The sequence below is a fragment of the Dromiciops gliroides genome, chromosome 2 (genome assembly GCF_019393635.1).
Source record: "Dromiciops gliroides isolate mDroGli1 chromosome 2, mDroGli1.pri, whole genome shotgun sequence".
In the NCBI taxonomy this organism is placed as follows: domain Eukaryota; kingdom Metazoa; phylum Chordata; class Mammalia; order Microbiotheria; family Microbiotheriidae; genus Dromiciops; species Dromiciops gliroides.
Window position 1 is genome coordinate 434,079,052 of NC_057862.1, and position 25,465 is coordinate 434,104,516.

A 25,465-nucleotide genomic window follows, 5' to 3' on the forward strand; every position below is an offset into this window, starting at 1 on the left:
CCTTGGGTTTTTGGTGAGTCCTATATGGGTTTTGGTGAGTTCTATACCGAATATAGACTAAGCTTAGATTTAAGACTATTTGTTTGTATTTCTACTTTCCTATCTCTCTAATCAACATCACCTTGTAATTTCCAAACAATAAAAGCTCTAACTAAAGATCAGAGGCTTCTTCCACCTACTGGTATGGGAGATAAATAAGGGAAAGGTTAAAGGGGAGTTTAATGCTCTTGTATCCAATTTTAAATCTCACAATACAATGATTGTTACTCAAAAAAATAAAAATGATAAACTTTTTTAAAAAACATAAGAGTCAGGGGATGTTTTTAGCATAGACTTCCTCAAAAATGTCTTGTACCAATCACACAGGTCAATATGCACTTTCTCTTTATTCCAAAAAGAGGGCCTTCTATATATCTTGAACAATGCTTTTGCAACTGAGAAATAAAATTCTGTTTCTAACTTTCATCATCTAGGACTTCCTTTTTTCCATAACACACTTCCCCCACTTAAAAAAAAAAAAAAGCTGCATTGAACCATAACACCCAGCCTGCAAAAAACAAAGGGTTGTTCCTACCACATATACCTAGTTTCTCTATCACACACTGTAATATGTTCTATTTGACCTTCAAGGCCCTTCACAAACTGACCTCAAACTACCTTTCCAGCCTCATCATATATTATTTCCCCTTTCCACATTCTGTGATCCAGCCAAAGTGGCCTTCTTGAAGTGTTCCACAAATATTCCCCAATTCCCCATGCATAACATTCTCTCCCCACAACCTCTCAACTCCATGCCTTTGTAGTGGCCATGAGTTGTGCCTGAAATGCACTCCCTTCTCACCTCAACCTTACAGAATCCCTTATTTCCTCAAGAGCTAGTTAAAAAAAAAAAAAGAGCTAGTTCAAGCATGAAGGTTTTCCTGAATCTTCCAACTGCTATTGTTTTCTCTCCAAAAATGTCCTTGAATTTATTTTTATTTATTTTGTGTATATATATTAAGTTATTTATATGTAATATATATATGGGAGGGAGTTCCCCCACCCCCTCAATTGATGCAGTCGCACACAGTAGGCCTAGAATGTAATCACAGCTGTTAAAATTAACTGTAAGATGTGCTTATGCACTATCTCTTTATGAGTCATGAACATCTCTCTGGTTGAAGCAAGAAGAAAACAGCTGGATTGGCTGAAAAAACAAATTAGTTATACCTCTGGGAGGTTTTAAGTTGCTGAATTCTGAAGTGCTTAAGGCAGTCAAGGCTCCCCATGCTTGTCAAGTGAGAGAGAAGGAGAGGATTTCTCTCTCCTCACCCCACATCTGTCATGGCACTTGGCAGTAAAGCAGGTAACAAACCACCTATCAGTTAAAGGATGAAAGAGACTGAAAACAGGGAGCTATCTATGGAGGAGACTCCTTCAGGGAAGGAAGAATGGATTTTCTTTATCCTTTCCATCTATATAAGCCATGTCCTTGACTAGTAAGAAACATTGCATCCATTGGGGAATAGAGATCTACACTCCAGACACAAATAGAGAGTGAAGGCATCTTCAAGGAGCATGACAACTGGCAGCAAAGAAGAGAGTCAAATTATGGAGAGTAACAGACTCTGGGAAACCACTCACATCACCCACTCAGCAGAGATATTACATCCAAGAGGAGCTGCATGAGGACTCTATGAAGAGAGAAAGGACTACTAGGCCATGTAGTATGAAGAGTTGTGGGATGCCTTTGCATCTGCATAATAAATGTCTCTTGATTGATTCATTGGTATGTAAAGAAAGAATGAAATGGAATGGTTCAACAATTCAATAAGCATTCTCTAAGTACAGCACCCCTTATGGTATATCCCAGCAACTAACTTTTGAAAGTTGAGTCCCCTGGTTCCAGATATGCTCTGATTCCACACTCCTAAAACTACAACTCAGAAGTCCCCAACAATTCATTTACCTTTATTCTAGACCAAAGGGGTCAAATACAAAGCCCAGAGGGCTTCATGTGGTTCAAAGTACTCCTGAGTGCTGCCAAACCAGATTAAAATGTAGTTCCCATCTGATTCTGATGTTTTGATGTGTTAACAACAACAACAAAAAAAGAAACATAAACATATATGGTTTTCTAAGTCAATAAGCAACCCACAGAAATTCTTTTGCATGATTTAGTAGGCCTTGTTTCTATTTAAATTTGACACCATTGCTCTAGTCATTCAGGTCAGCTCAAGGCAAAGGCATTTATTGAAATGGTATAGCATGGGGGCAACTAGGTGGCATAGTGGATAAAGCACTGGCCTTGGATTCAGGAGGACCTGAGTTCAAATCCAGCCTCAGATACTTGACACTTACTAGCTGTGTGACCCTAGGCAAGTCACTTAACCTTCATTGTCCCAGAAAAAAAAAAAAGTAGATTTAGCCAAATGGCAAAGGGGGTACAAGAGCTCACTGAATAAAATAATTCCTTAAAAATCAGAATTGAGCAAATGGAAGCTAATGACTTTATGAGAAATCAAGAGACAAAAAATGAAAAGAATGAAAAAAATAGACGACAATGTGAAATATCTCATTGGAAAAACAACTGACCTAGAAAAATCATTTAAAAATTATTGGACTACCTGAAAGCCATGATCAAAAAAGATCCTTGACATCATCTTTGAAGAAATTATCAAGGAAAACTGCCTTGATATTCTGGAGCCAGAGGGTAAAAATAGAAATTGAAAGAATACACCAACCACCTCTTGAAAGAGATCCTCAAGGGGCAGCTAGGTGGCGCAGTGGATAGAGCACTGGCCCTGGATTCAAGAGGACCAGAGTTCAAATCCAGCCTCAGACACTTAACAATTACTAGCTGTGTGACCCTAGGCAAGTCACTTAACCCCAATTGCCTCACCAAAAAAAAAAAAAAAAGAAAGAGATCCTCAAAAAAAATTTTTTTAATAAAAATTTTAAAAAAGAAAAAGATCCTCAAATGAAAACTTCCAGGAATATTATAGCTAAATTTCAGTGCTTCCAGGTCTAGGAAAAAATATTGAAATCAGCCAGAAAGAAATAATTCAAATATCATGGAGCCATAGTCAAGATAGTACAGGATTTAGCAGCTTCCACATTAAAGAATCAGAGGGCTTGAAATATGATAATACAGAGGGTAAAGGAGCTGGAATTACAACCAAGAATCACTTACCTAGAAAAACCAAGTATAGTCCTTCAGGGGAAAAAGTGGATTGTCCTTCAGTGGATTTTTGTGCCTTTTTTTCCACTTTGTCAATTCTGATTTTTAAGGTATTCTTCTCTTCATTGGCTTTTTGTACTTCTTTTACTATTTGTCCTAATCTGTTTTTTAAGGTGTTACTTTCTTCAGTATATTTTTGGGTCTCCTTTACCTAGCTGTTGACTCAGTTTTTATGATTTTCTTTCATCACTGTCATTTCTCTTCCCAATTTATTCTCTACTTCTCTTATTTGATTTTCAGAATCCTTTTTGAGCTCTTCCATGACCTGAGACCAATTCATATTTTTCTTAGAGGCTTTGGATGTAGGAATTTTGACTTTGATATCTTCTGAGTATGTGTATTTGATCTTTCTTGTCATCATAGTAATTTTCTGTGGTCAGAATGTTTTCCTGTTGTTTGCTCATTTCCCCAGCCTATTTCTTGACTTTTAACTCTTTATTAGAGCAGGGCTCTGCTTCCAGGGTGGAGGGTGCACCATCCCAAGCTTCAGGGGTTTTGTGAAGCTGTTTTCAGAGATACTTCTAGGAGCTGTAAGTTTTCAATGCTTCCAATGTGGTATGATCTAAGGAGAGGTATATTTGCTACTCTCCTAGCCTGTGCTCTCATCTGTGAGTGACCACAAACACTCCTTTCTCCCCTGGAATTCTGATGAGGGCCCACTCCACTGAAGCCCAAGCTCTGGTGTGCTAGTGCTCCTCCTTACCCTGTTACTGCCACCCAGGACTATGACTTGGATCCAAGTATCAGAAAAGCAACAGAGTCCTGCCTCAGTGCTTGCAAAGAGACCCCCGTAATTTCCTGACCACTTGCTCAATCCCCTTACATTGTATGGGCTGAGAGCTCTGGAAGCAGCTGCTGCTGCTGATGGTAGCATCAATGATGGTGGTGGTGATGAGGATGGTGGCGGTGATGAGGATGCAGTAGCTCCCAAAGCCTGTTCCTGGTTTACTTGGGCCAGGTCTGTGCTGGCACAGCCTGCTCTGGATTGTGCTCCACTCTCACCTGGGTGCAGCAGACTTTTCATGCTGACCTTCTAAGTTGTCTTTGGCTGGAAAATTAATTCACCCTGTCCTTTTGTGGATTCTGCTGCTCCAGGACTTGTTTTATGGCATTATTTAAAGGTGTTCAGAGGGGTTCTGGGAAGAGCTCAGGTGAGTATCTGCCTTTTCTCTTGACTCCACCACCCCACACCCCATTTTATCTTTTAATACTATAATAATTCAGACTTCTTCTCTGTTATGAAGGGAGGGCCAAAAAAATTTAAATGGATTTTCCAGATTGAGGTGCGGGAAGGTGGAGGGGGAACCATGCTTCTAACCCCTGTGATGTACAGAGGAAATAGAAGTCGCTCTGAGAGGGAATGATGTTAGCAACTGGGAGAACCAGAAAAAACCTCCTGAAGTGGGTGGGATTAAAGCCAGCAGTCTTGAAAGAAGCCAGTGAAGATAAGGGTGGGGAGAGAGAAAGGGTTAGAACCTTCTAGCCTTGGGGGATAGCTAGTGCAAAGCAGGGAGAGAGGAGATAGACTGTCATGGTCAAGGAACTACAAGTGAACCAGTATTGCTGGAACCTAGAGTTGGTGGGGGGGGAAAGTGTAAGACAATTGGAAAGGTGGAATGGGGCCAGGTTATGAAAAGCTTTAAATGTCAAACAGAGCAGTTAATATTTGATGCTAGAAGTAATAAGGATCCACGGGAAATCATTGTAGGGGGTGAAGAGAAGGGGCAAGGAACATGATCATACCTCTGCTTTAGGGGAAAAAAAAGTTCTTGGGAACTGAGTGGAAGATAGAATGTAGAAGGCATAGACGAGGCAGAGAGACCCATTAGAAAACTGTTGCAATAGTCCAAAAGAGAAGTAATAATTAAGATAATAAAGTTTTAAAAAGAAAGAAAGGTAGCAAGGGTTGTGGCTGTGTGAGTGGAGAGAAGGGAGTGTATACAAGTGATACAGTGGAAATAAAAATTACTAGATTTGGCAACAGATTAAATATATGGGGTGAGCATGATTGAGGAGTCAAGGATGACACTAAGTTTGTGAGCCTGGGTAACTGGAAGGACAGTATTGCCCTCTATAGTAATAGGGGAGCTGGGAAGAGGGAAAGGCTGGGGAGGAAAGATAATGGTTTCAGACACAGTTAGCTTAAGGTACATCATATGAGATATCCAGTTGTTGCTGTCCAAGAAACATATGGTTATGTATGACCATAGCTCAGGAGACAGACTAAGGCTGAATACAGAGATTGGGAATCATCTTGGTAAATTTATCATTGAACCCATGGGAGCTGATAAGATAAAGTAAAATACAGTATAGAGCAGTGGTTCTTGATATGGTATATGTGAATTTGTGTATTATTATTATTTTGACAACTGCATTTCAATAAAATTTCTTTCCTTTGCAATCCTATTATTTTATTTTATGCCTTTAAAAACATTATTGTGGGGGCAGCTAGATGGCACAGTGGATAGAGCACCGGCCCTGGAGTCAGGAGTACCTGAGTTCAAATCCGGCCTCAGACACTTAACACTTACTAGCTGTGTGACCCTAGGCAAGTCACTTAACCCCAATTGCCTCACTAAAAAAAAAAAACAAAAAACAAAAAACAAAAAAAAAACCAACATTATTGTGAGAAGGGGTCCATAGGCTTCTCCAGACTGTCAAAAGGGTCCGTGACACAAAAAAAAAAAAGGCTATGAATCTCTAGTATAGAGGAAGAAAGGAAGAGAGCTCAGGACAGAGACTTGTGGGGCACTCATGGTTAGCTGGCATGATATGAATGAAAAATCAACAAAAGAGACTGAGGAGGAGACACACAAAAAGAAGAAGAATCAGGAAAGGGGAGTATCATGAAAACCTAATGAGGATAGAGAATCCAGAAGAAGGTGATCAACAGTGTCAAATATTACAAAAGTTTAGGATTGAGAAAAGACATACATTCTTGTATAGACATATGTAAATAAATTAAATATACATACATACACATATGTATATGTATAGAGAGATAGTAAGCATTTATTAAGCACTTACTATATGCCAGACATGGTATTAAACTCTAAGAATACAAATAAGAGCCAAAAAAAAAAAAAGAGCTTACATTCTATTTGTCAAAAACAACACATGAAGGAGAGCTAGAAAACAGGACAGGGGATTCAGAAAGACCAAAGAAGGCTTTCCTCTCCTCCATTCCCAAATGTCTTCCTCCCTTATCTCACTAGATCTAAAAGGTCAGTCCACTCACTAACAAAACCCAATTCTCATCACCCTTGACTGCCAGCCTGTCCAAATACTAGTCCAAGGGCTGATAACTTGAAGGTTCTCTCAATCCAAGTGGCCTGGAGCTAGCTGGGCAGGGTAAGAAAACCAGTTGGCTAGTGGGCAGGGCTAAGAAATCAGGAAGGAGTTCTTCCTGGTGCTCAGAAGATATTACAACTCCTGACATAGAAAAGAGCACTGCATACACAAGAGGAACCCCCAAACATGAGGAGCTCAGTTCAGCTATCACTGGTAGGATTCTTCTGGGTCCTCACCATTCTGTGCCAGGCTGAAAATACATGCCCAGGTAAGCAAGAAGGGTAATTCCTTTACAGCTATATTTTTTACAATTATATTTAACTTCCAAAGATAACTCTTCTTCAGGAAGAACCACAGGGAATGGCCAATGAATCTTCATCTCCTCTTCATGACGGGACAGGTAGAATTCCCCTATGTTCCAGGTACCTCTGTGGGCTTCCCATTCCAGAAAGCCCAGGAGTAGTGCTGCCAGTAAAGATATTAGTAGGTCTCAAGAGTTTGGTGGGTGCTCAGCTGACAGCCTGCAAGACTAAAGTTGACTCTAAAGGTTGCTTGAGGCCAATGTCACCATGCAGGTAAGAATTTCCAGCCCACAAAAATCCAGGGTCACTGAAAATATGGATAGAAACACCCTGTCCTCCTCAGTTATTTTACGAAAGGATCCTTCACTTTGTAAAATAATTCTCCACAGTACTCTTTTAATAACAGGTTTCCTTTATGTGTATGCAGTGTAACCCCTTAAAGGCACTACTTTTTATAATGTAAAGGAAGGTTGCCTGTTGTCTATATATGTATCATTGAAAGATTAGCAATTTCATTGAAGAGGATCTTGCTTTGCCCAAAGGGCTATAAAACTATGCATATTCTTTGACCTAGCAATACCACTATTAGGTCTCTATATCCCAAAGAGATCATTAAAAAGGGAAAAGGACCCACATGTACAAAAATATTTATAGCTGCTCTTTTTATGGTGGCAAAGAATTGGAAATGGAGGGGATGCCCATCAATTGGGGAATGGCTGAACAAGTTGTGGCATATGAATGTAATGGAATATTATTGTGCTGTAAGAAATGATAAGCAAGCAGATTTCAGAAAAACCTAGAAAGACTTAAGTGGACTGATGCTGAATGAAGTGAGCAGAACCGAGGGAACATTGTACACAGTAACAGCAACATTGTACAATGATCAACTGTGATAGACTTAGCTCTTCTCAGCAATACAATGATACAAAATAATTCCAAAGGACTCATGATGGAAAATGCTCTCCACATCCAGAAGAAAGAACTGTGGAATCTGGATCTAGATTGAACCATAATGTTTCTACTTTGGGTTTTTTTTTTCTTTTTTGAGGTTTTTCCCTTTTGTTCTGATTCTTCTTTTACAACATGACTAATGCAGAAATATGTTTAATGTGATTGTACATATGTAACCTATAACAGATTGCTTGCTGTCTTGGGGAGGAGGGAGGGAAGGGAGAGAGGGAGAAAAATTTGGAACTAGAAATCATATAAAAGCAAATGTTGAAAACTATCTCTATATGTAACTGGAAAATAATAAAATACTTTTATGATTTAAAAAAAGAGGATCTTGCTTATACTCAATTGTCAATTCTAATACTAGTTTATTTGGTGAAAGGTTTCCACTTATTAGGATTTTAATAAGTATTTGTTAATTTGATAAGTAAATTTTCTAAAGTTTTCAATTATAATGAAATGCAAAAGGGTTTCCCTTCCTCATAATTTTGATTCAAGTAATTATTGCTCAAAGTTAAATAGACAAATGAATGAATAAAAGAATAACTTTTTAATAGTAGCATTAAAAACATTACCAAAATTCAGGTATTTACCCTGCTGAAGGTACATGTGCAATGTGATGGCTTAAGGCTGAGAATTATACAGTTATTTCAGGCAGGGTCTTTTCTGCTGCCTCAACTATATGAAGAAGGCAGCAGCTTCTTCGGCATCTCAACCTGAGCCCAGGCTCTCATTTCATGTTTCAGAGCTGAAGGTGGTAGGTCTAGAATCCTCAGAGAAGGTCCTCATAATCCAGGGGTGCTCAGGGGTTCCTGGAGCCCCAGGGATCAAAGGAGAAGCTGGCATTCCTGGAGAGAGAGGTATGTAGTTGACCTGGAAGAGCCTTTATGGAGGGGGGGGGGTAAAGAAAAAGAAATAAAAGGAATGAGAGGAAAGGGAGGGAGTAGAAGAAAGAAGAGAAAAAATAGAAGAGAAGAGAAAAGAAATTAAGAAATCTCTCTCCATGTCCTTCCCACCCCCACCCCCACCCAAAAGAGCCCAATAAACTCACTTCTGCAGAGCTTCTCTATCACTATCTCCACTCCTGTCCTTGGGCTCAGACTAGGCAAAGGACAGGCTTGGTCTTCATCCTTGTGTCCAAAAAAGCTAAGGCCCTACCCTACCCTACTAAGTGGTAGTCACGAGTCTCATCTCTATCCTAAAAGGATCTAAGGTTTCATCCTTGTGTTTGCAGGACCAAAGGGTTCTACAGGGAACCCAGGCAAAATGGGCCCAATGGGAAGCAAAGGTAAGAGAAAACAATGCCTCAGCATCTTTGATATACAACTAATCACAGAGGGGGGCAGCTAGGTGGCGCAGTGGATAGAGGATAGGACCTGGATCAGAAGGACCTGAGTTCAAATCTGGCCTCAGACACTTGACACTTTCTAGCTGTGTGACCCTGGGCAAGTCACTTAACCTCCACTACCCCTCCCCAAAAAGACAAAACCAACTAATCATAGAGGCTCCCCAGTACCTGCCTCTATTTCCCTTCAACATCCATTCACTAAATGCCTTATTTGTGTGAGGCACTGGACTAACTGCTGGTAAAATGCCTTGTGGCTAAAGGGGTGGTCAATTTGTCTATCACTGAAAAGGAAAAATTTGGTATAGTCAATGGGAGAATTTATTTTGTTCCACAACCAGAGTGAGCTGTTACCTGCTTTTTCTGGATCTGGAAGGGGAGAATTTTTTTAAATGAAGTACAGATATGGCAACTTTTTTTCAAACCCTCATCCTTGAAAAAGTAGGAAACAGATTTGTTTCACAGAATCTAATGTTTCTCACCTGATTGTTGGAGGAAGACACTGTGTGAGAACATGACATCTACTGGTGAAGTGAGGTATTGCTACTTAGCTCAGCCAGACTCCCATAGATTCCTCTTCCTTAAATGGTAAAGAGTTTGGAGGTCAGTTATGAATACCCAAAACAAAGGAGGAAAGGAAGACTCCCAGGTACAGAAGCAATTCAAGACTCAGGAAAGAACAGTATGATGACAGGAAAGTCAAAACTCTTCCTGGAGCTACATAACAATTCTGATCATCTTCAGCAGAAGTGTCAAACACACAGCCCACAACACAGCCAAGTACTGCCCAAAGCAGATTAAAATGTAATTGGAAGTATTTAACAAAATTTTAAAATATAATAAGACACAGATAATATTACATTTTAAAATTAAGTCAATATGTGACTCACAGCGATCTTTATGTACATATTAGTCACCCCTGTTTCTTTAGTTTGATACCACTGATCTACAGGACAACACCCATTATATCATGACACTGATCACCAACTTAGCCCTTTACTCTCCAAGAGTTTCTAGTTCAGTCTCTGGAGATTGTTTTCTGTACAGATGAATCTCCAACTTTATAGTGAAAGTTGAAGGGGAAATTGGACTCTTCTTATAAATTCCCTTTGCAGCCTTCTTTGCTGAGATATATCTATCATTTAATGAGGGAGAGTGCTATAATTACACACACTCCCAAAAGACACTGAGCATGTACATGCACACACATGCACAAATATACACACATTCACTCACATAAGTATTGTCAAGTCTTCATAGTACCTGATAAATGCAGCTTCCTCCAGTGGAGAACTCCAACTGGGATAGATAGAGGAACAGGTCAGGTGTGTCAGACAAGTGATTATACTTTAGATTTCTGCCCGAGATCCCATTGTATGCTTGGTTTTTATGGAGTCAAAGCTAAAACTTTGATGGATTGCTATAATTCCTTTTCTGAGCATACAGATGCTGGTAGATACAGAGAAAAGGGAACCAAGACATTATAGGAAATGACTCAGGAAAGAATGGACCCTAGAATGAAATCTACTCTACTTATATTCTTTCTGAATTATACAATAACAGAATCCTGTTAGTAACCCCAGCATCATAAAGTACATCCCCTGCCTCTAGAAAGGCCCAAAATTAAATCATCTTTTTTCTTTCCTTTTTTTTTTTTTTGCGGGGCAATGGGGGTTTAGTGACTTGCCCAACGTCACACAGCTAGTAAGTGTCAAGTGTCTGAGGCCGGATTTGAACTCAGGTACTTCTGAATCCAGGGCTGGTGCTTTATCCACTGTGCCACCTAGCTGCCCCCAAAATTAAATCATCTTAAAGCGACTGAATTTAACAGACTGATGATAGACTGGTGGATAAGACATAGGCCTTTCTCTCAAGGAGTTAAGAAGATAATTCAGGTGTACAAGTAAATTATAGATAGATAGATAGATATGTATGTATGTTTGTATGTGTGTATATTTATGTTTATGTTTATATTTATATTTACATTTATATTTAACTGGAATAATTATAATGGGTCTCCCTGTACTCTGTGTTGGTTCATTCCCATAACTTCACCCACATAAGCAGGTTGGATCCTCAGAGCAGCAACTGTTATAACTATTCTCATGGTTCTAGTAGTAACCTTCAGAATAGCAGATGGTGAGAGGATGGGGAAGGTGCTGAATTCTTATCTTACTACTATTGCTCCCAAGCCCCTATCAGTGTACTTCCCAGATGACACAATTAACTTAACAAATGCATTTACTCAAAAGGCAAAGCAAGAACAATAATTATATAACATTCCACTCATAAATCTAAGATGTTCTCTCCCTTAAATATGTGTAGTATCCATAGAAAGAGTGGATGCAAATTTAAAGTAACTTGGTAGTGAAGCATACCTGTAGTAAAAACATATGGCCAAGGCAACTTAGAACTCTGGAAATGTAGGTACTGATGTCCTTTTTTTTCTCAGGGTCTGTCCTTCACTAGCAGATATGGAAGATGTGTTGGACACATGGCTATGCTGCTATATTGGTCTCCCCCATGACTATAGGGAAGGGCTACTACTCTACTAAGATGGACCTCTTGTCTGCTGGGTAGCGTTACACTCTTTCAGAAAGGGCAAAGAACCTTAGCCTGGGATTTGCAGAAATTCTCCAGATCTGTTCCTTTTACTGAGCCCTGAAGAGTTCTCACCTCCTAGGCAACAAGTGACCGTGCAGAAAAGTATATAGCCTCTCTTCTATCAGGCTCTGGGGTCTTCCCTTACATAAATCTTCCTTCACAAATCCAATGGCCTTTTCTCAATCCTCATTCTCCTTGACTTCTCTGTAGCCAATGACACTGTTGAACACTCTCCTTGATACTCTCTTCTTTCTAGGTTTTTAGGATACCACTTTCTCCTGGTTCTTCTCCTACCTGTCTGACCACTTCTTCTATTTCCTCTGTTGGATCCTTCTCCATATCACACCCTCCAACCACAGCTTTCCCTCAGAGTTCTGTCCCGGACCTTCTTCTTTTCTCTCTCTATACTCCTTCCCTTGTAAATCTCATCTGCTCCTATGGATTTAATGACAGCTCAGTGCTGATGATTCTCAAATATACCTTTCCTGCTCCAATCTTTCTGCTGATCTCTAATCTTGCATCTCCAACTGGATGTTCAGAAGACATTTTAAACTCAATACGTCCAAACTGGAACTCATTATCTTCCCCCCCCCCAACCCTTCCCCTTTTCAAACTTCTCTGTCTATGTCCTCCCGTCCCTCAGGCTTGTATCCTAAGAGTCTTTCTGTATTCCTCACTACCTCTCACTCCCCATATACAATCTGTTGCCAAAGCCTGTCAGTCTCATCTTTGTAACATCTCTTATTTGTGCCCCCTTCTCCTCTGATACTGTTACCATTCAAGTACAGGCCCTCATCTCCTCACACCTGGATTATTTATCTCAAGTCTCTCTCCCCACTCCCCCAGAGCTGCCTCAATTCAGCCGCCAAAGTGATTTTCCTAAAGCTCAGATCCATCTGTGTCACCCCTCTAATCAGTAAACTCCAGTGGCTTTCTAGCACCTCCAAGATCAAATACAAAATCTGTTTGGCATTCAAAGCCCATCATAGCCCAGATCCCACCACCACCATGTCTCCAGTCTTCTTACACGTTACACTTTGCCCCCCTTGACACATATACAATGTATTCTTTGGTCAGGTGATACTGGCCTCCTTGCTACTCCACAAACAAGACTTTTGGCTCTGAGCATTTTCACTGCTTGTCTCTCATTTCTGGAATGTTCTCCCTCCTCAGCTCTGCCTTCTGGCTTCCGTCGAGTCCCTAATAAAATGCCATCTTCTAAGAGAAGCTTTTCCCAGCCCCTTTTAATTCTAGTGCCTACTCTCTTTTAATTCTTTCCTATTTATATTGTATATACCTTGTTTGTACATGGTTGTTTACATATTGTCTTCCCCCAAAAGATTGTGAGCTCCTTGAGGACAGGGACTGTTTTTTCTCTTTCTTTGTATTCCTAGCAATTAGCATAGCACCTAGCACATACTAGATATTTAATAAATGCTTAAATAAATGACTGTTTCAGAGCTGGATACCCTCAGTGAAAGACCTCTTCTAACTTAGGATGATTAACCAGTACACTTATTAAATCCTCAACTCTGCAGGCAAAGTCATAACCAAGCATAACCCTAAAAGTCTCTACATTTACCCAACAATTACAAAGAATTCTGGGATTCAGGGTTTTCCAATCATTAACTCTAAAGTTCTCCCATTGAGCACACCCAAGTGAGCATGTGGGAAACAATGAACTGAGGTTATCTTTGCCCTAGATAAGTGCTTTGTATCATCTGGCAGCTTTCTTAGTGTTTTTTTTATATTCAAGTCTCACATGCCCTTTCAATCAGCAATGCCAGTGTCTCAAAGGGAATGTAACCTTATGTAAATGGATAGAAAAGAAGTACAAAATGTCCTTAGATGTTCCCAATATCTGAAGCAGTGAACAGTTAACTGATATACTTGCCCAAGGTCTCCCAATGAAGTGGGTCAGAGCCCACTGGTTGAGTCTCAACCTCTTCTGAGATCTAGGCCAAGGTTATGCTTCTGCCTGACTTTAACTTGAGAACTCACACTCAACTCTAAAATATCTTTCCACAAAAAAAAAAAAAAAATTAGTATCCTTCTCCATCTGTCTGCTATCCAAAGCACTGTTCCATCCTTTATACATCCTCAGGGAATAAGCCTACAGTTGTAGCCAATACATGACTGACCAAAGGTACCAAGAGGAAAAGAAGAAGCTCATCCTTCTGGCTTAATTGCAGTTTATTCCCTGGGTTGATAGACAGGATTCTACTTCTTCCCCTATCACCAATTGAGTAACTGGACAGATTCCAGGAAAGTGTGTAGTTGGCAACTCTTACTGGTCATAATTAGCCTCAAGAAAATAAATTTCCAGAAAAAGCAGGTAAGAACCTCTCTAAAACAGCCAAAAACTAAAATTGATTTCTCTCTTTCAGGAGACAAAGGAGCCCCTGGGATATCACCTTCCTTTGGTGAGAATATTCGCCGTAATTACCCGTGACAAGTTTGGAGAGTTGTGTGTGAAGAAAGGAAAAAAACCTCTTGGTTTGAAGGGGTACTTTCTCCCCAGATCCCTTGTTGGAGGGCTCTCCTGCCTGTACAGCACAACTCTGACATTGTGACACAGAAGCTAGGTAGTGCATTGGATAGGGCTCTGAGCCTAGAGTTATGAAGACCCAAGTTCAAATCCAGTCTCAGGTACTTCCTAGCTCTGTGACCCTGGACAAGTCACTTACCCTTTGGCTGCCTCAGTTTCCTTAACTATAAAATGAGGGTAATAACAGCACCTATCCACCCTCTGCCCCCCAGGGTTGTTGTGAGGATCAAAAGAGATGATATTTGTAAAGAGCTTGGCACAGTGGATAAAGCACCAGCCCTGGATTCAGGAGGACCTAAGTTCAAATCCAGCCTCAGACATTCGACACTTACTAGCTGTGTGACCCTGGGCTAGTCACTTAACCCTCATTGCCCCACCCAAAAAAAAAAAAAAAAAAAGCTTAGCATAGTTCCTGGCTTATAGTAGGTACTTTATAAATGCTTCTTCCTTTTCCTCCCCCATGCTCCCTATCCCTGACCAGCTGTTTCCTGGTACTTTCAAAGCTCTTGACAGGAAAGGAGAAAATTACCGAAATGGTAGGCCAAGGCAGCTTAATTAAGTTGCCCCTCTAATGAGAGTCTCTTTAGGATACTAGAATCATAGGTTTTGAAAAGGGGCCCAAGTACCCAGGAAGCACCCTTTCCTCTATGGAAGAATTGTTCAGTCATTCATCTGTGTCTGACTCTTCATGACCCTGTGGACCATAGCACATAAGTACTGTCTATGGCGGTTTCTTGGGAAAGAAACTGGAGTAGTTTGCCATTTCCTTCTCCAGAAGATTAAGGCAAACACAGGTTAAATAACATTTCAGGGTCACATAGCTAGTAAGTCTCTGAGGCTGGATTTGAAATTGTGTCTTCCTAACTCCAGGCTTAGCACCCTATCTACTGATCCACCTAGCTGACCCATGGAAGATTTACCACAAAATTTTTAAAAGGGGGGGGGCAGCTAGGTGATGCAGTGGATAAAGCACTGGCATTCAGAGGGACCTAACTTCAAATCCGGCCTTAGACACGTGACACTTACTAGCTGTGTAACCCTGGGCAAGTCACTTAACCCTCATTGCCCTGCGAAAAAAAGGAGTTAGGGGTCAGAATTTAGGAAGGAAGCAATGTTTGAGAGAATTAGTCCTGTACTGGATCAGATTAGGTCAGACATCTCTGCTGGTTGTCTCTGGAGAGCATTGATCCGTGCTTGATTTGTTGAGAGGTAGAGGAAGGTTGGTGGAACAGAGAACTACCAAGAGAGGTAAGGCCAAGAGGAAGAACCAATAGCCTCATCTGTTTCTTGCAGCTCTGATGCATATACTTTGGTGAAATTAAAGGAGCTAAGATAGACCCTGTGCTTCATTGTCTCACATCCTGGTTCTTTTTTTTTTTTTCCAACTTTATGAGATATTTTATTTTTTCCGTTACATGTAAAGATAGTTCTCAACTTTTGTTTATACATGCTTTACAATTTCAGATTTTTCTCCCTCCCTCCCCTCCCTCCCCTCCCTCCCCCCTCCCCTAGACAGCAGGTAATCTGATATAGGTTATATCTATATATCTCTATACATATACATATAGATATATATATATACACACACATATATATACACATAATAACATTAATCCTATTTCTGCATTAATCCTGTTACAAGAGAAAGAATCAGAGCAGTGATGCAAAACCTCAAAATAGAAAAAAAAAAAAAACAACAGCACCCAAAACAAAAGAAATAATATGGTTCAATCAGCATCTATACTCCACAGTTCTTTCTTTCTTTTTTTTTCTTGGATTTGGAGATCCTCTTCTATCATGAGTTCCCTGGAACTCTTCTGTACCATTGCATTGGTGAGAAGAATATAGTCCATCACAGTAGGTCAACACTCAATGTTGATGATACTGTGTACAATGTTCTTCTGGTTCTGCTCATCTCACTCATCATCAGCTCACGTAAGACCCTCCAGGTTTCTCTGAACTCTTCCTGCTCATCATTTCTTACAGCACAATAGTATTCCATTGTATTCATATACCACAACTTGTCCAGCCATTCCCCAATTGATGGGCATCCCCCTCAACTTCCAATTCCTTGCTACCACGTAAAGAGCAGCTAGAAATATTTTTGTACATGTGGGTCCCTTTCCCCCTTCCATGATTTCTTTGGGCAAAAGACCTAAAAGTGGGATTGCTGGGTCAAAGGGTATGCACAGCTTTATCGCCCTTTGGGCATAATTCCAAATTGCTCTCCAGAATGGTTGGATCAGCTCACAGCTCCACCAACAATGCATTAGTGTTCCAATTTTCCCACAGCCTCTCCAACATTTATTATCTTCCTTTTTTGTCATTTTAGCCAATCTGATAGGTGTCAGGTGGTACCTCAGAGTTGTTTTAATTTGCATCTCTCTAATCATTAGAGATTTAGAGCATTTTTTCATATGGGAATAGATAGCTTTGGTTTCTTCATCAGAAAACTGCCTGTTCATATCCTTTGACCATTTCTCAATTGGGGAATGACTTGGATTCTTATAAATTTGATTTAATTCCCTATATATTTTAGAGATGAGGCCTTTATCAGAAGCACTGGCCTCAAAAATTGTTTCCCAGCTTTCTGCCTCCCTTCCAATTTTGGATGCATTGCTTCTGTTTGTACAAAAATTTTTTAATTTAATATAATCAAAATCATCCACTTTGCATTTTATAATATACTCTATCTCATGTTTGGTCAAAAACTGTTCTCCTTTCCAAAGATCTGATAGGTACACTATTCCTTTCTCTCCTAATTTACCTATGGTATCACCTCTTATGTCTAAATCATGTATCCATTTTGACCTTATTTTAGTATAAGTTGTAAGATGTTGGTCTAAGCCTAATTTCTGCCATACTATCTTCCAGTTTTCCCAGCAGTTTTTGTCAAATACTGAGTTCCTATCCCAGAAGCTGGAGTCTTTGGGTTTATCAAACACTACATTACTAGTGTCATTTACTACTGCATTTCCTGAGCCTAGCCTATTCCATTGATCTACCACTCTATTTTTTAGCCAGTACCAGATAGTTTTGATAACTGCCGCTTTATAGTAAAGCTCCAGGTTTGGTACTGCTAACCCACCTTCCTGTGAATTTTTTTTTCATTATTTCCCTGGATATTCTTGATTTTTTGTTTTTCCAGATGAATTTTGTTATTATTTTTTCTAGCTGTATAAAATAATTTTTAGGTAGCCTGATTGGTATGGCACTGAATAAGTAAATTAATTTAGGCAGTATTGTCATTTTTACTATATTAGCTCTGCCTATCCATGAGCAATTGATATCTTTCCAATTATTTAGATCTGATTTGATTTGTGTGAAGAGTGTTTGGTAGTTGTGTTCATAGAGTTCCTGGGTTTGTCTTGGCAAGTAGACTCCCAAGTATTTTATATTACCTACCGTTACTTTAAATGGAATTTCTCTTTCTATCTCTTGCTGCTGGACTTTGTTGGTCATGTATAGAAATGCTGATGATTTATGTGGATTTATTTTATATCCTGCTACTTTGCTAAAGCTGTTAATTGTTTCAAGTAATTTTTGACTTGATTCTCGAGGATTCCTTAAGTATACCATCATATCATCTGCAAAGAGTGATAGTTTTGTTTCCTCCTTGCCTATTCTAATTCCTTTAATTCCTTTCTCTTCTCTGATTGCTAAAGCTAACATTTCTAGAACAATATTAAATAATAGGGGTGATAATGGACATCCCTGTTTCACCCCTGATCTTATTGGGAAGGCCTCTAATTTATCTCCATTGCATATAATACTTGCTGATGGCTTTAGGTAGATACTATTTATTATTCTAAGGAAAGCTCCCCCTATTCCTAAACTCTCTAGTGTTTTTATTAGGAATGGGTGCTGTACTTTGTCAAAAGCTTTCTCTGCATCTATTGAGATAATCATATGATTTTGGTTGGTTTTCTTATTGATGTGGTTGATTATGTTAATAGTTTTCCTAATGTTGAACCAGCCCTGCATTCCTGGTATAAATCCCACCTGGTCATAGTGTATTATCCTGGTGATCACTTGCTGTACTCTCCTTGCTAATATCTTATTTAAGATTTTAGCATCAATATTCATTAGGGAAATTGGTCTATAATTTTCTTTCTCTGTTTTTGCTTTGCCTGGTTTTGGTATCACCACCATATTTGTGTCATAAAACGAATTTGGTAGAACTCCTTCTTCACCTATTTTTCCAAATAATTTGTATAATATTGGAATTAATTGTTCTTTAAATGTTTGGTAAAATTCACCCGTAAACCCATCTGGCCCTGGGGATTTTTTCTTAGGGAGTTCATTAATAGCTTGTTCAATTTCTTTTTCTAATATGGGTTTATTTAAGGATTTTATTTCCTCTTCAGTTAACCTGGGCAGTTTGTATTTTTGTAAATATTCATCCATTTCATTTAGATTGTCAAATTTATTGGCATACAGTTGGGCAAAATATTTCCTAATTATTGCTTTAATTTCCACTTCATTGGTGGTAACATCACCCTTTTCATTTTTGATACTGGTAATTTGGTTTTCTTCTTTCTTTTTTTAATCAAATTAACCAATATTTTATCTATTTTATTGGTTTTTTCATAAAACCAGCTCTTAGTTTTATTGATTAATTCTATAGTTTTTTTGCTTTCAATCTTATTGATTTCTCCTTTAATTTTCAGGATCTCTAATTTAGTGTCTAATTGGGGATTTCTAATTTGTTCTTTTTCTAGCTTTTTAAGTTGCATGCCCAATTCATTAATCTCCTCTTTCTCTTTCTTATTCATGTAAGCATTTAGAGCTATAAATTTTCCCCTAAGCACTGCTTTGGCTGCATCCCATAGATTTTGGTATGTTGTCTCATTATTGTCATTCTCTTGGATAAAGTTATTGATTGTTTCTATGATTTCTTGTTTGGCCCATTCATTCTTTAGAATGAAATTATTTAGTTTCCAATTGATTTTCATTCTACTTTTCCCTGGCTCTTTCTTACATGTAATTTTTATTGCATCATGTCACATCCTGGTTCTTGTGCCCTGAACTCCATGTCTCACATTTGGTCCTCTGAACTTGTCCCATTTTTCCTTTCATCTCCAGGGGCAGAGGATCTGGAAAATATGCTGTGTAAGAATGGTAAGTGTGGCCCTGGATGGCAGGAGAAGCAGCTGAAAGGTATCACCAACTTTAGAATCAGAGAACCTGAATCCACCAGCCAAATCTGATATTTACTACCTGTGCAACGTTGAGCAAATCACTTAACTTCTCTGGTTATTTTTCCTCATCCATCCTAGTTTGGACTAGGTGGCCTTTTTAGTCCCTTCCAGCTCAAAATCTATTATTCTATGAGTGGCCCCTCCAAGGATGGGGCACCAGCTCTCAGAGCAGGTGAGAAAGAAAGGCATTCTGTGATATCTGGGTCTAGAGAGAGACCTCCAGGTCTCCATCAACCTCTAGAACACCTGAGAGAGAAGGACAAGTGAAATAACTTTCACCATCACTCTGTAGGCTTGGGTTTATAAGGCTGGAATTCCAGAACTGATTATTTTGTCTTAGACACTATGTCTGAGTAAGGTGGCTGCCACCAGGGGAACAATTTAGTGTAGGTCAGGCTAGGGACTCAACTTGTGATTTCATTGGTATGGTGAACTCCCAAAAGAGGAAACTCCCTCCTGTAATGCAGATTGTCACCTCTTAGGGAGTTGACTAGAGCACTAAGACATTAAGGGATTTGCCCCATATCACAGAGCCAGGATTTATCAGGCAGAACAAAGGTCACCTGACTCAGATGCCAGCTCTCTGTGTACTTTGCCACACTGCCTCTCTTCAGATTACAACTTTAGAAAAAGAAAGCAACACAGGCCTTGCCCTCAAGACACTTGCAGTATAGTAGGCACATCACAACATGCAGATCAATAATTATGATAGGAGGTAAACCAAGATAAGAAAAAAAGAAAGATGGAGACATAGTTCTATAAGAAACTTGAGGAGTTCAGTGATCACATTCAATTGGAGGGGAGCAGGAACACATAAAGGATATGAGATAAGGGAAGACTTCATAAAGGAGGTGACCAAGTCTTAATAGAGAAAGATTGTAACAGAGAAGTGAAGGGAGTATGCCTCAGGCATGAAGTGTGCTCCTTAAAAGCATGGAAGAAGGGGATCAGGGAATAGCTGGTGGGTCAGTTTGGCTAGAAAGTAAAGCACATAAAAGAAATTGAAGTGAAATAAAGGTAGATTGGAGCCATATAGTGGAGGGCCTTACATATCAGACTAAGGCATTTACATTTTTTCTATGACCATTGGGGAGCTCCTGAAGGTTTTTGAGCATGAGAGTGACAGGATCAGACCATACATTAAGAAGGTGAATTTTGGGGCAGCTAGGTTGTGCAGTAGATAGAGAACTGGCCCTGGATTCAGGAGGACCTGAGTCCAAATCCGACCTCAGACACATGACACTTACTAGCTGTGTGACCCTGGGAAAGTCACTTAACCCTCATTGCCCTGCAAAAAACAAAAACAAGAAGGTGAATTTTTTGGCTACATAAAGGATATATTGGAGAGAGGAGAGAAAGGAGGCAGGGAAGCCAGTTAGAAGGCTGTTTCAGTAGTCTAAGTCAGAAGTAATGAGGGATCGAACTAGGCTGGTAGCTGTTTGAGTAAAGATGAGATGAATTTAGGGGCAATTAGGTAACTCAGTGGATAGAGCACTGGCCCTGGAGTCAGGAGTACCTGAGTTCAAATCCAGCCTCAGACACTTAACACTTACTAGCTGTGTGACCCTGGGCAAGTCATTTAACCCCAATTGCCTCACTTTAAAAAAAAAAGATGAGATTAATTCGAGAGATATGGAAGAGACAAAATTGACAACACTTGTCAACTGATTGTAGGCAGAGCGGTGAGGTAGATGAGCATGATGGCTCCGTCAGCAGAAATAGAAACATTGAAAAGAAGGGTAGCTTTAGGAGGGAAGATGGTGAATTCAGGGATGAGCATGTTTTTGAAGTGCCAGTGGAAGTCAGTCATTTGTAGATATAAGATTAGGGCTGGAAATATGGATCTAGGAGTCAGCTTACATAGAGGTGATCACAGAAACCACGAGAGTGGACTAGACCACTAGGGAGAGAAAAAGAGAAAAAGAAACAGGCCAAGAAAAAAGCCTTGGGAACACTTTATTTCCAGTAGGCATTTTCAGCCTGAGCCACATTTACCTCTTTCATCATTTGGCATTTCCCTCTCTCCAGGACCAAGAACCTGCAAGGATCTGCGAGACCAGGGGAAGATCCTGAGTGGCTGGTACACCATCTATCCCTATGCCTGCACCCCCATGACTGTGCTGTGTGACATGGACACTGATGGTGGGGGATGGATTGTGAGTGACTACCTCCAGGAGGAGGTTGGCCTAGGTCCAAATCATGTCCTTTCTCTAAGCTTCTCTTTCTCCATCTTCAAAATGAGGGAGTTGGACTAGATATTATCTAAGGTCCCTTCCAGCTCTGACATATATATATATATAGGTATATATATATATACACTTCTATTCCTTACTCTTCTTCCACCACAGGTTTTCCAGAGACGAGCTGATGGATCTGTGAATTTCTTCCGGGACTGGGCGGCATACAAGAGAGGCTTTGGCAGTCAGCTAGGGGAATTTTGGATGGGGAATGACAACCTCCACCACCTGACAACTCAGAGTAAAAAAACTCATCATCTCTATTCACATTCCCCTGGGTCCAGGCACGGGGTCCTTGTCCATAGATATAGGAGATACACAGAGTTGGGTGGTCCCTGCATGGTATAATGTGAAGAACACTAGAAAATGTCCCCTTGCCCAAAAGTATCTCCCTACCTATTTGTCACAGAGACTAGAAGGCTACCAATAGATAATCACTCCTTTAGCTCAAAATTATTTCTAATAAATTCAGTTCAGCTCAATCAATTCAATCCAACAAATACTTATTAAGTATCTGCTACATGCCAGGTTTTGTTTCTAGGAGTTTTTTCCCCTCACACAGACTTTCCATAAATATAGAAATGGAAACATAACTATTTACACGCTAAATGTGAGTTCACAACCATAGAAAGGCATCAAAAACGGTTGCTATACTTACTAGTGAGGGAACAAAAATATCTAATATTGACAGTCTCAATATAAATGAAACCGGGAAACATGATAAGCAGGCTAAGGAAAGGCACAGACTATGCTCATGGATAAATTCAGGAAGAACATTTATGGGTTCAAGTTATCACAAGAGCCCAGGGGGCTAGAGAAATCCAAGCAGCCCTATCAATGGGAAGTGAATAAAGAAGGTAGAAATGTAATAAATTACAGCAGCTGGCCTCAAACTTTAGTCCAGTCTGGAGACAACAGGTTATCCTTAGGAAGGAGGAGCTGACTAATAGAACATAATTTCATACCCTTTCTAAACAGGAAATAACGAACTCCGGATTGACCTCCAAGACTTTGACCAAAACCATTTCTTTGCCAAGTATGCATCATTCCAGATCCAAGGAGAGACAGAGAACTATAAGCTGATCCTGGGAAATTTTGTGGATGGGAATGCAGGTGGGTTTTCCATGTGTCTTTGACAGGTAGAGGACTCCAGGGAAAGGGTAAAGAGTCATGTATTCAAATATCCCCACAAAAGCCCATTCCTTAAGAAAAATAATTACTTTTCCACCACCTTGCCCCAACACCTCTGTCCGCCATTTCTGCTTCCTTGGCCAAAGCTTTCTGCCACCCTACAATCTATGATTTAGGCACAATCACAAGGATGTAAAACCATTGGACACTCTCAGAGAGCTCAAGAGAGAATCTCCCTAGGTTCTGATACTTGTTCCATCACTGACTTTAGGCAAGTCAAGCCTCAATTATACCACCTATAAGAAGAGGAGATTGGATGAGATCATCTCTAAGGTGTCCCAGTGGCATGTGATCCTATGATCTATTAAAATGAGGAAGCCCCAGGCCCTTGTGATAACCCCTCAGAAACTGATGGCCCCACTGCCCATATGAGGCACTCTATGGCAATAATCATGGGATAATGGCAACACAAAGCTTAATAGCAGATATCATATAACAGGAAAATTTAAATGTAATCAGATAATACATGTGCTAGAAAGAGTTGGTTAGGAAAAGGTGTACCCTGAAGGGGGAGTCTTGTGGAAATTCTGTGAGGGGTTGTAGGATGTGGGGTGGAGAAGGTAGGGGATAGATTCTTTTGGGGGCAGAGAAAGGCCCTGAATAACATAAAAAGCTGCTTCCCTTTTTTTAATTTTTTTTTTTTGCAGGGCAATGAGGGTTAAGTGACTTACCCAAGGTCACACAGCTAGTAAGTGTCAAGTGTCTGAGGCTGGATTTGAATTCAGGTTCTCCTGAATCCAAGGCCAGTGATTTATCCACTACGCCACCTAGCTGCCCAAAAGCTGCCTCCCTTAAAGGCATAATAAGTGCTTCCTTCTTTCCTATATAGTTAGCCCCAATCTTTCCCCTGAGCTCCAGTCCCACAAAATGGACCAAGATGTTCCACCAGCCTTTCAGACTCAACATATCCAGAATTTGAACTTTCCATCTTCCCCAGTAAATCTTCCCCTCCTTCCAGCTTTCCTATTTCTGTTGAGAGCACATCTTCCCAGAGCATCAGATTCATAACCAAATCTGATCATGTCATTCCCCTGCTAAAAAGCTTTTAATGGCCTCATTGCCTCCAGAATAATGGGAAGTTGTTAGTATTAACATTTAAGGGACTTTATAGTTTGCCTCCAATTTCTTTATTCCACATTAGGCCATCATACACCTTACAGTGCAGCCAAATTGGATTCCTGGGTTCAAATCCAGCCTCAGACACTTGACACTTACTAGCTGTGTGACCCTGGGCAAGTCACTTAATTCCCATTGCTCCAAATAAAAAAACCCAAAAAAACAAACAAACAAAAAACCAAATTGGATTCCTAGGTGATCCCTGAAATCAATACATTAACTCTTGCCTCCCCCCATGCCTGGGTTGCACTTGTTCCTCATTTCTGCCTTCCTTATGTTTTTTCAGGGATCAGATCAGGTACCGCAGTTCTGTGAAGCTTTTCTTATATTCCCAACTTCTAGTGATCTCTCCTCTGTGTGACCTTGGACAAGTCAATTGACTTGAGCTCAGTTTCCTTATCCAAAAAATAAGGGATCCTGACTAGATATCCTCTGAGGTCCCTCTCTAAATCATTTCTTATCATCTCTAATCTCTCACCATTTTTAATGGTCTCTCACCCTCTTTCTCTGTGTGTCTCTCTCCCTCTCTCCCCATCTCCTCACTCAGAGATGTTAAATGGTCACCCAATTAATCAAAGACAGAGCCAGGACTGGGACCCAGGTGCACCTGGGCCCACTCTGTTGCACATTTCTCTAAGTCCCTTTGTTTACTTTTGGAACATCGTGTGGGTTGACAGAGCTGGACAACTAAGAGTTTTGGTTGTACCCTAATCTCTGCAGGGGACTCGATGACCTACCACAACCAGAAGCCATTTAGCACCAAGGACCGAGACAATGACTCCAACTGTGCCAAGAATTTCAAGGGTGCCTGGTGGTATGGAAACTGCCACAATTCTAATCTCAATGGGCTCTATCTCCGGGGAAACCATGAAAGCTATGCTAATGGCATCAACTGGAAGTCTGGGAAAGGATACAATTATTCTTACAAAATATCTGAAATGAAATTCAGGCCTGTCTAGCCCTAGATACTCCTCAGCTATTGAAAGTATTTGAGACCAGACTATTAGGGGAGGGACCTACACAAGGAATTTTTTTTTTTTATCCCAACCATAGTATGGGTGTGGGCAAGATGGAGCAGAGACGCTACTGGGGGGAGGGATTTAAAAGTAATTCTAGGGGCAGCTAGGCAGCGCAGTGGATAAAGCATTGGCTTTGGATTCAGGAGGACCTGAGTTCAAATCCAACCTCAGACACTTGACACTTACTAGCTGTGTGACCCTGGGCAAGTCACTTAACCCTTATTGCCCTGCCCAAAAAAAAAAAAAAAGGTAATTCTAGGGGGCATCTAGGTGGTGCAGTGGATAAAGCACTGGCCCTGGATTCAGAGGAGAACCTGAGTTCAAATCCTACCTCAGACACTAGACACTTACTAGCTGTGTGACCCTGGGCAAGTCACTTAACCCCCCCCCCTTGCCCCACAAAAAAACCCTAAATAAATAAATTTTTTTTAAAAAAGTAA

At 40.2% G+C, this 25,465-nt stretch overlaps 1 protein-coding gene across 1 annotated transcript; it reads left to right on the forward strand.

Moving 5' to 3' along the window:
• The first annotated feature begins 6,688 nt into the window (after window positions 1-6,688).
• LOC122742781 (ficolin-1-like) lies at window positions 6,689-25,168 on the forward strand. Its single transcript, XM_043987281.1, has 9 exons — window positions 6,689-6,779; window positions 8,511-8,624; window positions 8,999-9,052; window positions 14,101-14,136; window positions 19,347-19,382; window positions 21,491-21,618; window positions 21,811-21,940; window positions 22,678-22,812; window positions 24,727-25,168. Exons 1-9 carry the CDS (start codon window positions 6,698-6,700, stop codon window positions 24,963-24,965), a joined length of 954 nt encoding a protein of 317 aa, XP_043843216.1. The 5' UTR covers window positions 6,689-6,697; the 3' UTR covers window positions 24,966-25,168.
• The last annotated feature ends 297 nt before the right edge of the window (window positions 25,169-25,465 follow it).

Bases quoted from the DNA above. Each gene is read 5' to 3' on its own strand.
- LOC122742781 (XM_043987281.1), top strand. From the start codon at position 6,698: ATGAGGAGCTCAGTTCAGCTATCACTGGTAGGATTCTTCTGGGTCCTC. The intron at 9,053-14,100 runs GTAAGAGAAAAC...TCTCTCTTTCAG, and splicing joins GGGCCCAATGGGAAGCAAAG to GAGACAAAGGAGCCCCTGGG. The intron at 22,813-24,726 runs GTGGGTTTTCCA...TAATCTCTGCAG, and splicing joins TTTTGTGGATGGGAATGCAG to GGGACTCGATGACCTACCAC.